Source organism: Diplotaxodon limnothrissa, linkage group LG9 (assembly GCF_057381915.1).
Source record: "Diplotaxodon limnothrissa isolate DT_005_m linkage group LG9, D_limnothrissa_male_GT1.1, whole genome shotgun sequence".
NCBI classification, from domain to species: Eukaryota; Metazoa; Chordata; class Actinopteri; order Cichliformes; family Cichlidae; genus Diplotaxodon; species Diplotaxodon limnothrissa.
The window spans coordinates 17,357,953-17,371,371 of NC_140604.1; the positions used below are offsets into that span (position 1 = coordinate 17,357,953).

The window sequence follows — 13,419 nt, forward strand, 5'->3', positions numbered from 1 at the left end:
GCTGTGTACACACCTCAAGCAGGTAGTTGGGTTTGTTTGGGTTTTCTTTTTCTTTTTTTCAGGCCACTTTCAGTTCACAGCAGATGAAGGGGAATCTCGGCTCGCTCCATAGTAAATGTTGGTCTTAGAAATGGGTTGTGGGAACAGTAAGGTGCTGCCTGAGGCATCTAAGAAAAGCTATGTAAGTGTGGTGCAGTCACTAGTAGCTTTCAGTAAAGGACATGAGGATGATGATGAGCCAAAGAAACAAAAGAAGAAGCAAAAAAATCCATGGTTTTCTGCCAGTGTTGATAATCCTCACCTAGGACCAAGCAGCAAACAGCAAATCAAACAAAGACAAGAATGGAACAAGGTTCCCAGGTATAAGGACAAGTTTGAGCCACGCGTCACAGCACGGTAAGTGTTCACAGTTTGAATAATTATTTCTTCAGAGTTTTTAAAGCAGACAGTATTTTTCATGCTATGCTTGCTGGAAATTGTATTTTGTACATCCATGATATTTAAATCTGCCAATCTTGTACTGGAAAAAAAAAATCAAGAATCAAATATAACATGGTGGATGGTTGAAATTTAGGCCCCTCAAAATCCAGGAAAGTGGCAACTGATAGATTGGCTTTTATCCACTAATCTTGAGGCCAGTACATTATTTGGCAATAGCAATTTACAGCCAAACATAAGTGGAAAAGCCTGCATTTGCAGTGCTCATAGGAGCCTTTTAACATTCGTCTTTCTCATTCTTTCCAACCCAACATCCTGCAATAATGGTAGACAGTCATTTGAGATCCTTGGGGGTTTTAATGCCGGAAACACCGCCTTCCTGTACTTGTCAGATAAAGGCCTAGAAACAATTAAAGGAACAAAACTGATTCCTTTTTAAGGGGAAACATGTGTATTGCTCATCATCCCATAATTCAAAGCTTGCATAAAGTATTGCCTTGTTTATTGGCGATCTAAATCAGGATCATACATATTGGTTTGATCGACTTTGCATGCTGTATAGCATAGTGCAAAACATATATTCCCATACATCAGGACTGCAGCTGCAGGGAGAGACATTTAGTGCTTTGCAGCAGTGTATCATGAGATAGTTATGCTGTAATGAGTCACCATTCCCCTTCTGCCCTGTCAGGTATGACATCAAAGCCCTGATTGGTCGTGGAAGCTTCAGTCGTGTTGTGCGTGTGGAGCACAGGGCAACTCGCCAGCCCTTTGCCATAAAAATGATGGAGGTAGAGGCCCCAGAGGGTCGTGAGGTGTGTGATTCTGAACTAGCAGTGCTGCAGAGGGTGAGCCATGCTAATGTCATTCAGCTGGTTGAGGTGTTCCAGTTTCCACAGCGTGTTTACATGGTACTGGAACTGGCAACAGGAGGGGAACTTTTGGACCGTGTTGTTAGCAGGGGCCACTTCACTGAGCGAGATGCTACCCAGGCCATCCAGATGATACTGGCTGCATTGGTATACCTGCACAGCCTGGGAATCACCCACAGAGACTTGAAGCCTGAGAATCTTCTGTACTACCACCCCGGAGCAGACTCCAGATTGTTGGTGACCGACTTTGGATTGTCTGCTTTTGCCAGCACACTCACCAGGTGTGAGATTTCTGAACGAGGCAACGAGGAAACTGGAGAGTCGTGGTCTTTGAGGACCACTTGTGGAACCCCTGAGTACATGGCTCCTGAAATGTTGCTGAGGAGACCCTATTCCTGTGCAGTGGACATGTGGGCTTTAGGGGTAATTGCCTACATTTTGCTGAGTGGAACTGTGCCGTTTGAGGATGACAGCCGCACACGGCTCTACAGATCCATTGTGAGAGGAAAATATAGCTTCCGTGGAAATGTAAGTTTACTGGACTTTTTGTTCAGTTATGTTTAGTAAGTAATTTTGGATAGCAAATAGAGGTTCTAGAGGATTTAATAAACTAAATGAGAAAATTTTGCACCATAAGCACGTTGTGCTACTGCTAAAACTCTTTGACCAGAATAAAGGAAATATGAAGACAGATTGGATTTAAGTGCGACCCACAGCAGATTCAAGAAGAATTTTTGTCTTTTTATTAATTTTTTGGTGGGTAAATGTGCCTGTTTGTTGATGTTTTTCTGCTAATCATGAAATGAAAAATACACAAAATGTTGTTAGAGACACTATGAGCAGGAAAAGTAGCCCACAGATGTAATTTACAGGCTGAACTGAAAAACATACCCTTTAATGACAAACAAGTGGATATCAGCCATAAGGACCAGGTGAAAATGGAAAACAGTATGATAGGTTTGTAGCTTGAACCTATTCGCTGGAACGTTGAGGACAATATAATTACACAGCAAGCAAGACCCGAAGTAGGCAAAGTTCTTCATGTTACTCATGCATGAGGGAGACCTGCCTGGGGTCAAGCGTCGTTCCCCCACTTGACCTCCGTCAGACTCTCAGCCAGGTTCCCCATAGCACTCCTTTTATTGTGGTTACATGAATATGCATAGGGTCATTAACATATAACATCTTACATAGGTATACATGTGAACAAAGAATACTGTGTATGTGTGTGTGTGTGTGTGTGTGTGTGTGTGTGTATGTGTGTGTGTGTGTGTATGTGTGTGTGTGTGTGTGAGGTCAAGATGTGACCCTGTGAAGACTCCCCAAACGCTGGTGCCAGGAGTCTAGCGGGTCCATCTGAACAAAAGGCTCTTATACTTAAAGAGATATACATATGTTTGCTATGACATATATCAACAAAGAGAAAATACGACCTCTCCTAGGAGGTGTGTGATCTATGCCAGAACACTCTGTAGAGGAGTGAACGCCCTCCCCCTTCATGCTACTCAGAGTTGTTACAGACCTCCTAGGATGAGACATTCTTTCAATCTACAAATGATTATACACCTCTAAGCATATATGGTTAAATATTTCTAAGCATAAATGACAATCAACAATACAAAACCTAACACAGTAGGATCCTGAAAATCTGTAGGCCGACTTACTGATAAGTATCCAAATTAACCTAAACCATGTCACTTGTGTTGGTGTAGAATGTGGATGATTTAAAAGCTAAAGTATTATTAACATCAATATGTTTCGAAGTGCCTTAGGTCAAGCCAGTATAGGTTGCTAGCACATAGCTAATATTAGCCTTTTAGCAGCTAACTAGGTAGAGTGCTAAAATAATTCCATACTGAAATCATATTTTTATACAGTTAAATGTGTTTTCTTTGCATTTTATATTGTGAGGTGACTTTTCCCCCACTGAGAGTGGTATTCATATGCTGAACTCTAGCAACACTCAGCGAAACTGTCTGTTTAAAGTAACTGTTAACGTGCTGTAGCTTGTTGCTAGCACAGTGATTGCTTGGTTTATGGAATGCAAAATTATGATCAAGTTTTATACTTCTTTTATACTTCCCAAATAGTGCTGTGGTAACTTTTATTTGTGATCTACATGTTGCACTGGTTTCTAAACAGTCGGTTTATTTCAATATAACATGCCCAATCTCCCAGGAGCCATTCAGTTTGGACCATGATCGCAAACTGAGTGATGAGATTCAGCTGCAGGTAATTTCCTAACAGGACAGGCACAGCTTGTTAATTGCAACCAGAAAAGCATTTAAATTTAGGTCATACATGTATATGTTAAATCTAGGCCTAATGTGGCAGAGAATCATTATAATGAAAACATTCTTCAGTAACTGACAGGCTCTAATGTGGGACTGCAAACCGTGCAAATATTTTTTGACATTGGTTCTGTTGCGCTCTTCTATTAAAACAACTTAGATCACTTCAGGAAATGCCTGATTAACAAAAGTTTATTTCTTTACCGTCAACATGTGCAACGCATTTTTTTGCAGATTTCATGGGGAATCTTGTGTGTGTGTGTGTGTGTGTGTGTGTGTGTGTGTGTGTGTGTGTGTGTGTGTGTGTGTGTGTGTGTGTGTGTGTCTGACAATCCGTGCAGGTCGTGTTAGAGGACAACTCATGAGATTATGGTGAAAACTGTGAGCGCTGTCCATGGTCCTGAAATTTTAACAGTTTAATTTGACTGTGTTTGATCTCTATCTGAGGCACGATTGTTTTCAAGATAGGGTTCAAAGTCCATGTCGTCATCCCTTTGTTCTCTCAGTTCTTCAGCTATTTCACTTCAAATCTGATCGTGCAGGCTATGATAATCCTGCACCTGCATGAGTTTTCATGCTTGATTTAAATATTCCTCTTTCTATATTTTATGCCTTGAGAAAGAAACTGCCAGGAATGCATATGCAGGAGGCTCAGTTGCAAAAATCTCCAAGTTTCCACCTCTTACAAGCAATCTTGCCATTGCGCTCTCTTTTTAAATACCAACTTTACTTTTGTTAGGGAAAAACCCAGTTTGTTTTGGCATAAGGCATTAAATCTTAATCTTGAAAACAGAAGGAAGCTGGAGAAAACTGTCAAGGTAACCTTGAGCATCTATTAGAAATGCGTCTTTGTTCATTTTCAACTCTTTGGCCAGCTGTGGCCTCACCCACTGAAGTGCATCTGCTTCCAGCATAATCATTGAAAAAAATGTAGTTTTAACTAAATCCCTGATTTTCATTTTGACATCTGGTCTTCTCCCTATAGTATAATCTGGCATTATTTATGACGTGCATGCTCTGAAATTATGCAAAACATTTCTTCACATATGGTCATTACATCTACTCACCACACAATAATAATTCATACCTTAATCACTGCGCTTTTAGAACTACCAGAAATGGTACCATCCTTCCATCCTTGCCTGACATAAGTAGGAAAAAAAAGTCAGCTCAGCACATTGCAGTACTGGTGTGGTAACAAGGTGAACCTCTCCTTGTTTTCATGTCTTCTTCTGCAATATTGCAAAGCACATGAAAGAAAATGTGAAAGTTTGTTGTGATGTCTTTGAGTTCCTCGCTTGGTTTGGTTCTTTGAGAATGCTTTGAAATGGTGGGAAATGGGGCCTTGCGTGATTTTCTCCCCACTTCCCTATATCATATAACTGAAGTGGGTATTTTTAAAAGCCTATTCAGTCAAGCTCAGTAGTGAGTTCGGGCTTGTTCTTTCACGCTGATTACACACAACGCTGGATTATTCACTGGGCTTTAAGCCTGGCTCGATTCTTAGGGATGCAGTCTGACATTTTAGTCTGGCATACAAGAGGCTCCCTTACATAGGCCCTGGACTATTATCCCTGTGTTTACCGCTGCACTGACCACCAGCTGAACAATAATGCAAAATCCTTCTAAACTTCATGCAAGAGCTTATTTTATGTTTTTCATGGTGGTTTTTGACATAGCACATATGTAGGCCACGCTAGTGAGGAAAAAGTCTTGACATTAAAGCTAAAAGCAACATTTATAGAACCGTACGCTCAGTCTCTCACATCTCAGTGAGATGCAGTCAAGGCATCAATCTGTAAATTCATATGGTCGTATTATAAAGACATCATACATGGCTGAGTAACAGTCCAGGGCTTGATAGATCAGCCATCAATCACATTTCCATGTTGACAAGGCACTTATTCTCTGTCATGTGCGAGTATCCACCCTCTCCAGCAGAGTGACAACACAGTTAAGCGCGCACGCTGTGATAATAATGTAGTGAAGGTTGACAAGTACCCACAAAACGTGGACGTCTGTCATCACAAGGGCTCCTCATGTCATTAAGAAGGGTTCCTCTCTTTGGGTGCCTCAGGAATTTCTTTCACATACTAAACTTGACTTGAAGCGCATCAGTTGGAATGATATGTCCACCAATTAAACAAAGTGACTATTGGACTTTGCCCCCTTCCCAAAAAATGTGCTTTTCGCAGCAAGAAGGGGAACACTGACTGACTGGATCCTCAGTGTCTTACGGCGTACTACTACTGAATGACAGGGGTGGTTTGCCTGGAGTGATATCTTCTTGACTTGAGATGTTACAAGTGAATGTGATTGGATGTCAATCCAATCTGTGCATTTTCACCTCCACAGAGACTGGAGAGCAGGTGTTGCCAATAACATGAACAATGGCTCGTTCCAATCAAGTGTCCCAGTATGGCGTAACAGTGCAAACAAAGCAAATGCCATAGCGAGACACTGAAAGTAAAGCAGTCGAAAGGAATGAAGACATAATTAACTCGATTTCTGTGGTCAATAGGAAAAAAAGGAGTAAAAATAAAGTTGGTATGATCACAGATGCAGTCAGCATGGCAAGACAGCCTTTGAAGACATTTGCTGGCAGTGCACATTCTGCTTCAACAAGATGGCAGAGATGCAGTAAATTAGTACAATTTGACACAACAAGTGATAATATTAAACAGTGGAAACCATCTGGTAAATCTAGATATGGTTTAAAACCCAAATACCCGCTGCTATTAATTTATTGAAAACCTGCAGTGCTGTATTAGAGCAAGCCCGGTACATTTATTAGATTTTTGTTACCTATCCAGCGTATCAGCCCCTTTTGCATTATGAAGTGTTACGGCAACACAAATTTGTTTAATGGGCTTTACAAAAAATAAATAAATAAATGCATAAAAATTATGTAGACTTGCTGCCTCGTAAAATATGTGTATCTGCTTAATAAGGGTGAATAATAATATTTTGAGTGTTTAGTACTAATGAGGATAATTCACATGAACTAAAAGAATTTCAGTTTGAATTAAATGCACTTTGGACAACCTAGGTTTAGCAAATTTTATCATTTAAAAAGAAAAGAGAACTAAAAAAATCCCACTTTTGTTACATTTCTGTTCCCCATGCGCTGCGCAATAACAGGTCCACAAACCCTAACAACACCACTGACCAGGAGCACTAATCAAAACAAGAATCTCAATCACCACAAGACTGCAAAATTACTGAAACAAAAATCCCTGCGCTGCTAACTTAAGGGTTTAAAGTTAAATATTAACAGTGCAGACGATGAAACCAGATCAAATTATTAAATCAAACAAGTATGCAAGGCTGTACTCTAAAGCAAAAACTCAATGCAGATAACTCAATATAAGTGAGGGTATTGTTTGCATTTACAGTGTTACAGGAATGAGTTATTACTTTTAAGCCTAAAAGTTTCACTCTACCCAGCCCAAAGCCATGTTAAGTAAGTTAGCATATTTCTGTATAACCACATGCATTAACACATGGGTTTTTTTAAGCATTTACAGCAGACTGCAGTCATCGGAGACCATGTATAAATATGTATTCAATGATGCAGTGTAGCAAAAAGGATTAACTTCAGGTACAGATGGACATAACTGTTTTTTCTCCTCTTCCTCACTATGTAAATTAATACACAGGGGCTGCAATTACAAACATTTTTCCAAATGTATCAGCAACCTTTTGTTTTTATTCAGGCTGAACGGGGACTTTGGGCACATGCATGTGTGTAATTTTGCGTGAAAATGTGAGTGGGATGGGGGAGGTTTGAGGAGAGAGGCGAAGGTGAGACTGAATCGGAAATGCAGAAGGCCGCTGGCACCTTCCCACAAATTGAGTCCCTTTGTCTCACCGGCAGCCCCCACCCCTTCTTTTATTGCACTAGCAGCAGACACACAAACGGTACATTCATACGTGCCATGCACGCTCCACTCACAGGTGCAGCAGCTCCTCGCCTGAGGACCTGTAGTGCAAACTCACGCTGATGTGTTTGCTCAGTAGTGAGCGTGAGGAAGAGGGGGAGCCGGGGGTTGATGGCACGGGAGTGAGGGAGGATGCGAGTGAGGAAAAGAGGAGGGGGCAGAGGACAAGCAGGACAGAAGAAGGAACGGATGTAGCCTCAAGGGCTTTGAACGCCTTATCACTTAGTCCCTTCTCTCTGTATAAGACAAATAATTTCCTTTGCACATAATCGGGGACATCTCATCTGTGTGACTGTATTTTGTTTGTGTGCCTGCGAGCGTGAATGTGTGGCAGTCTTTTGCATGTAAAGCAGCAGTCCTCGCATTAGTTCTGTCCAGGTAGCTTGGTAACCTCCTCTGCATTCTGCCGCTGTGTTATGGAAGCCACACTTTCCTGACCCAGCCCAAATGTCTACATCTCCAAGCAGGAGGCCAAATGGGGTAATGGTTAGGCCAGTCTGCCCCCTAGTGAGCACCATGTGAACAGCCCCAGCCTCCACTTGGCCACAGTATATTGTACATGACAGCCCACTCTCTCCTGCATCCGAGTATTGATATTTTGATTACTGTGGGTTAGCTGGTACTTTCACCTGAATTAGCAACAGGCCACCTTCTCTATTTGGACTTATTATGATGAAGCATATTTACCTTGGCTTTCTTGCTCGGGGAAGGCTGCCAGGTGAATCAGATTGCAGTAAATTGTGAGACAGACACTCGTGGAGTGCTTCATGTGATCTGCTCTTGCTGCTTCTCCCTTTTTACTCCCAGCATGAGCCTTGATGGTTGCACCTGAGAGGTGAGAGTAACAAAGGGTATAACGCCTGCTCTTTTAGTCCACTCTCTGGGCATCTTCTGCTTCTCCCTGTCCAGCACCCTGCAAACATTTACCATGCACCACTGACACCTGACACGTCCACACCCCACTAAATGTTCAATTAGATAAACTGATCAGGAAATTGAACCCGGTTGTCCTTTGTTTGTTGCGGGCCTGAGCTGAGCCGGTAACACTCATTACTCAAAAGTGCGTTATCCTCCTGATCACATTAGCGCAATCCAAGCTTCTAGCGTTTTCTTCATTTGTTGCAATTACAGCTTTGTCAGGTAAAGATGTAGCGTGGCGCAAACACAGTCACTGGAGCTTCTCATTCACTCTAACAAGATGTTGCTCAATAAGCCAAGCCCTGTAGGTTTTTCCACTGCTTATACCGTATCTGCACTCCACTCATCTCCCTCCTCTCTCTTTCTCTCCCCTCGTTGGCTAGCTCTCAGCTCAGCAGTGATGTATAACACTAGCTCTCGCCCCCTTCCTCTAAACGCAATAAAGCCTTTGTGTATTTTGACGTGAAAAATGTTCAAAATAAGGGGGAGAGATAAACTTCCTGAAGGAGGCTCGGTTCCAAGGAGGCAACTCAGTTATGTCTCTTCTTCTTTAAGTGTACAGGAGGAAGGGAAACTTTTGATACCTCTCAACAGCAGCATCAAAGACTTTTACTGCATAATTCCAGCTTTTTTCTCATACATTGCCATCAGGCACTAAACGTATGTATTCCCGTTATTTCAGATCAAGGACAAAAGGCATCTGCTAGCCACAGCTGCTATCAAGTGTGTATTTCATGGCAAGGTAATAAGAGGCCTCGCCAAATCACCACCAGTGCCAGATAAAGGGGAAAGTCAGACTTGTTAGTCGTGGGAGCTCAATCAAACGGTGTCACTCTGCCTGCCTCTCAGGTGTGAAATAACAACAGTGTGAGAAGAAAGTTTGACTGAGAATCTTTTCTTTTTTTTCAGACTCGTTCTGCTGGCAGCTCAGCACCCTGTGCTGTGCTTATACACTCACACTCCCCACCCCACCCCCAGTCACTACACTGTGAGAATAAGAAAGTCCCCCACTTCTTTGAATTCCTCTCACCGGCAACAGTCTCGCGATTGTCAATTTCATGCTTGATTAATTGTCATTACTCCGCCAGAGACAAAAAAAGGAGAGAGAAATGTATTTCAGGATTAAAATGGAGAGCTAGACCTCCCTAAAGAGTGAGATTTAGTCTGAGCAAGGTTGAGCAAAGAAGCAGAGAGTTTTACACTCTGATTTCACTGCGTTTAGCTTTTTCAGTCCTCAGACAAACATGCCACAGAAATATTTGAGCGCACTGTGCTGAATATGGAAATAGAGAACAGAGATTAAGAAAGGGATCTTTTCATTGTGTTCAATACTACTCAGTAATAATTGAAATCACCAAATTTGATGGAAAAATCATGCAATTTGTTTTCTAATTACTCTAGTTACATAAGTGTTAACAAAGGTGTACCACAGGGTTCTGTTTTAGGACCTCTTTTAGTTGCCATTTTTTTTAAAAGTGTCAAAATTTAGAAGGACTACAATTCATCTCTATCTTTAAATAATACTTTTTCATAGACGATAGTTCCTTTTGTGGCCCAAGTGGTACTGTACTCCTACAATTCAATCCTAAATTTATTTAAACTCAGATCTAAATGCTGCCTTTAGAAGTAAACATCACTACTTTCAGCAGGACACATACTGAAAACTCTCATACTGAAAATATCCTCTCATTAAAAAATAAAAAAAATGTGCTTGGCTGGATGACAAACTGTGCTTTAAATAAAACATATAAGTGAGTTTTGGCAAATCTCTGGCTTCACATATATGTGAAACTATAAATCAGTATTGCACTGGACCAGGTTCTAAGATGAAAACTGTCTCTTAATGCCAACATTAGAAAAAAAAATGGATTTAATTTGCTAAAAGCCAGACAAGTTGAACCATCTGAAATTTGTACAATTAGAGAAGTTAATTTCTTTTAAATGTGAAACTTCTTGGTCACATCAAGCACAGCGACCTTTTGTTGTCATTTTTACTTACAGTATTGCTTTATTATGTCAAGTTTTTATTGTTTTGAATATATTTATATGTATGTTTTCTTAGTTTAATTGTAATCAAGGATTTTTGTAAAATTGTGATAATGATTATGACCATTCAACATTAACCAGTTGCCTGTTTTTCTTTTTGCTTTGATTCCAGATCAATCTAGTTGAAAATCTGTATCAATAATATTTTTATTTAAAATTTGATGGAAGCACAAAGGTCATCACTTTCCCGAGGCAGGCCTCTAGAAAGTTGATTCCCTGACTAAGAACCAAGGCTGTGATGAATAATTTAATGAATTTGAATTATGATAAGGATTCTGATGTCTTCTCTCACCCTGCAAAGATGGCTTTGCCGATTTCAAAGCACTCTTTAATGTCAGCTTGGGTCATGACAAGGCGGATGATTTGCAATGGATTCCACTGAAGCTCATCTTTGCTGCCTTTATTGTGCACCCAAAAAAATCCCACACATGCAGCAGAGCTGTCCTACCTCCCAGTCTTTGTATTCATTCAGCCAAGACTGCTGCTTCCTTTTGCCCAGTGACATTTAGCTTTCTTTTGAGTTTAGTTCTGCTTGTTAGGCCTGCAGAGCTCAGGGATCATAGTTTTATTGCTTTGTTAGAATGAAATCTTGCATCCCGCTTTGAAGCAGCTCGGAATCTGTGCATGCGCCTCTTCTAGATACCCAGCTATTAGAGCGCTGTGGGTGTCTGTGTGTGTGTGTGAGGGGTTTTGTAGGCTGAATTGTCATCTTCTTGGGTGAGAGTGTTAATAGTCTGCTTGTTCTATCCACAGCCTTGGCCTTCAGTGTCCAACTTGGCTAAGGACTTCATTCTGCACCTGCTAGTGTTGGACCCGGCCACCCGCCTCACTGCCGAAAAAGCCGTCCGCCACCCCTGGGTGGTCACCACGGCAGCCAACTCCTCCATGACGAACCTCCATAGATCTATTTCGCAGAATCTCAGGCAGCGGGCATCACGCAGCTCCTCCCGGTGCCCCAGCAGCAGCACCACAAGCTCCACTGATGCCAGCAGCCTGGGAAGGCTAATGCCACCAGAGACAAAGCCGAAGCAGCAGCAGCAGCAGGGAAGAGCAGCTGGACTGATTCAGCCTCAGAGAGCCATACAACCTCGAGCCAGAGGGCACAAGGAGCATCAGCATCATCCAACTAAAGCATTAGATTCACGAGAAGGCTAATGAAAGGATGGAACCAGCTGCCCCAGCTCTGCTCACGAACCACAGGGAGCCTAAGTGCCTGGGACAGGTGTTGTGACAAGAAAGTTTTCTGGATTGAAGTCAGGTTTTTCTACCAGAGTAATAACCCAGGTTCCCCTAAAGGCTCATTTCCATCTTCCATTAGTTTCTTGTGGGTGAATATCCTTTGATTCTGAGGTTCTGGCCAATACAGAGACAGAGCTGTCCACCTCCACAAAATCTCCAGCCCCTGGTTATTCACACTGCTCAGACTAATGGATTCAAGGTCTCATTTAGATCATTATGAGTCACAACATCACCTGCCTGTGAAGAGGTTCATTCTAAAAACCTAAAAATTTATCATTTGAGCAATGGGAGGTAATTATAGCCAGGATGATAAAATATTGCTGTTTCCTCTTTGATCTATTTTTTTTTATTATTTAAACTCCCCCATCACCACACAGCATATTTTGAGGAAAAAGAAGGAAGTATGACAGCGCTCTTGTCTTTCCCTTTGTTTTCATTCCTCCTACATAGGAGCACCCACAGTCCTGTGGAAACACTGAAAGCACAACCCATATATATACAGTGGCAGGCCTCTATCACGTTAAAACGAAGCCCTGGGATAAAGAGCTGCATCTTCTCCTGCACACTTTGTGTGAGCTGTAAACAACAGCAAAGAGCCTTCTTAAGAATATGTGTTATTTTCCAGTGAGAAGTTTTAAATTGAAATGCAAATATGTTACAGGAGGGGAAAGGCGTGGAAAGGCTGGATTAAAATGCAAGCGTGATGCCAAATATAATTGCCAGTGAAATCCAGTGTTATTTATCAGACATTACGTTTTAAAAGATTTAACAACAAAAGGAAAATCCACCAGATATTGGTGGATTTTCCTTTTGTTGTTAAATCTTTTAAAACTAATGCTTGGACTGTCTATGGATTCAAACTGTTTCTGACAATTGTAAGAGTTGTAAGTGTAAGAGAGCGCAATAAAAAGACAGCACAAGAGAGACGAGACAGTTTGTATATTAAAGTTTAATATTCAAGTCCATGGTTGTAAAAAAAAAAAAAAAATCTAGATTATTTTCAAAACCACTGATGCACATATACACATTAGCCACAACACTCAAACCACTAACTAGTGAAGCAAAACACATTAATCATTTCAGTGTGAAATCCTTTGATTTGACACGCACACCCTGCCAAAACAATGGCAACCAGTGGGCTCCCTGGCGCACCCCAATGGCAGTGGTTTCTTGTAACAGAATAAAACACAATTTGTTCATATTATTCACATGGTCAAAAATGTCATAACACTGTTAGCTTTTTTTAAATAGCTAAGATGTTCCATGCTATGCTCTCAATCCCTTCTCGTGGCCTTCGGCTGACAAATACTACAAGCTGTTTAGTATCAGCTTGAACTATCTTGGCCAAACACCAGTCAGGCAAAATTAACTTCAAGGTCACATCATTTTTGCTCTTGATAATGAAACTTTAGAGATGGCCGTGGGATGCAGCTGGAATCTTTAGAAAGTGCTAATAAATGGACCTTAAGGTTGCCACTGAAATACAAGTTCAACTTGGAAAAACCACCCAGCTCCATTCTCACCAATACAGCAAAGAAGATGCTTTACCAAGCTGTAAAAATGTACACTATGATGTAATTTGGAAGAGGTCTGTGTATTATTTCTTCAGCAGGGAGCACAGACACTTAACACTCGCCTCTCAAAGGCTGCCCATACTCAGTGACCCGAGATCAA

The 13,419-nt window shown here is 41.4% G+C and overlaps 1 protein-coding gene across 1 annotated transcript; it reads left to right on the plus strand.

Moving 5' to 3' along the window:
* Window positions 1-130: 130 nt before the first annotated feature.
* Window positions 131-11,661, plus strand: LOC146625391 (serine/threonine-protein kinase H1-like). The gene is made up of 3 exons (XM_085362177.1): window positions 131-396; window positions 1,130-1,838; window positions 11,260-11,661. The coding sequence occupies exons 1-3, from the start codon at window positions 131-133 to the stop codon at window positions 11,659-11,661; spliced, it is 1,377 nt and encodes a 458-aa protein (XP_085218303.1).
* Window positions 11,662-13,419: the final 1,758 nt, after the last annotated feature.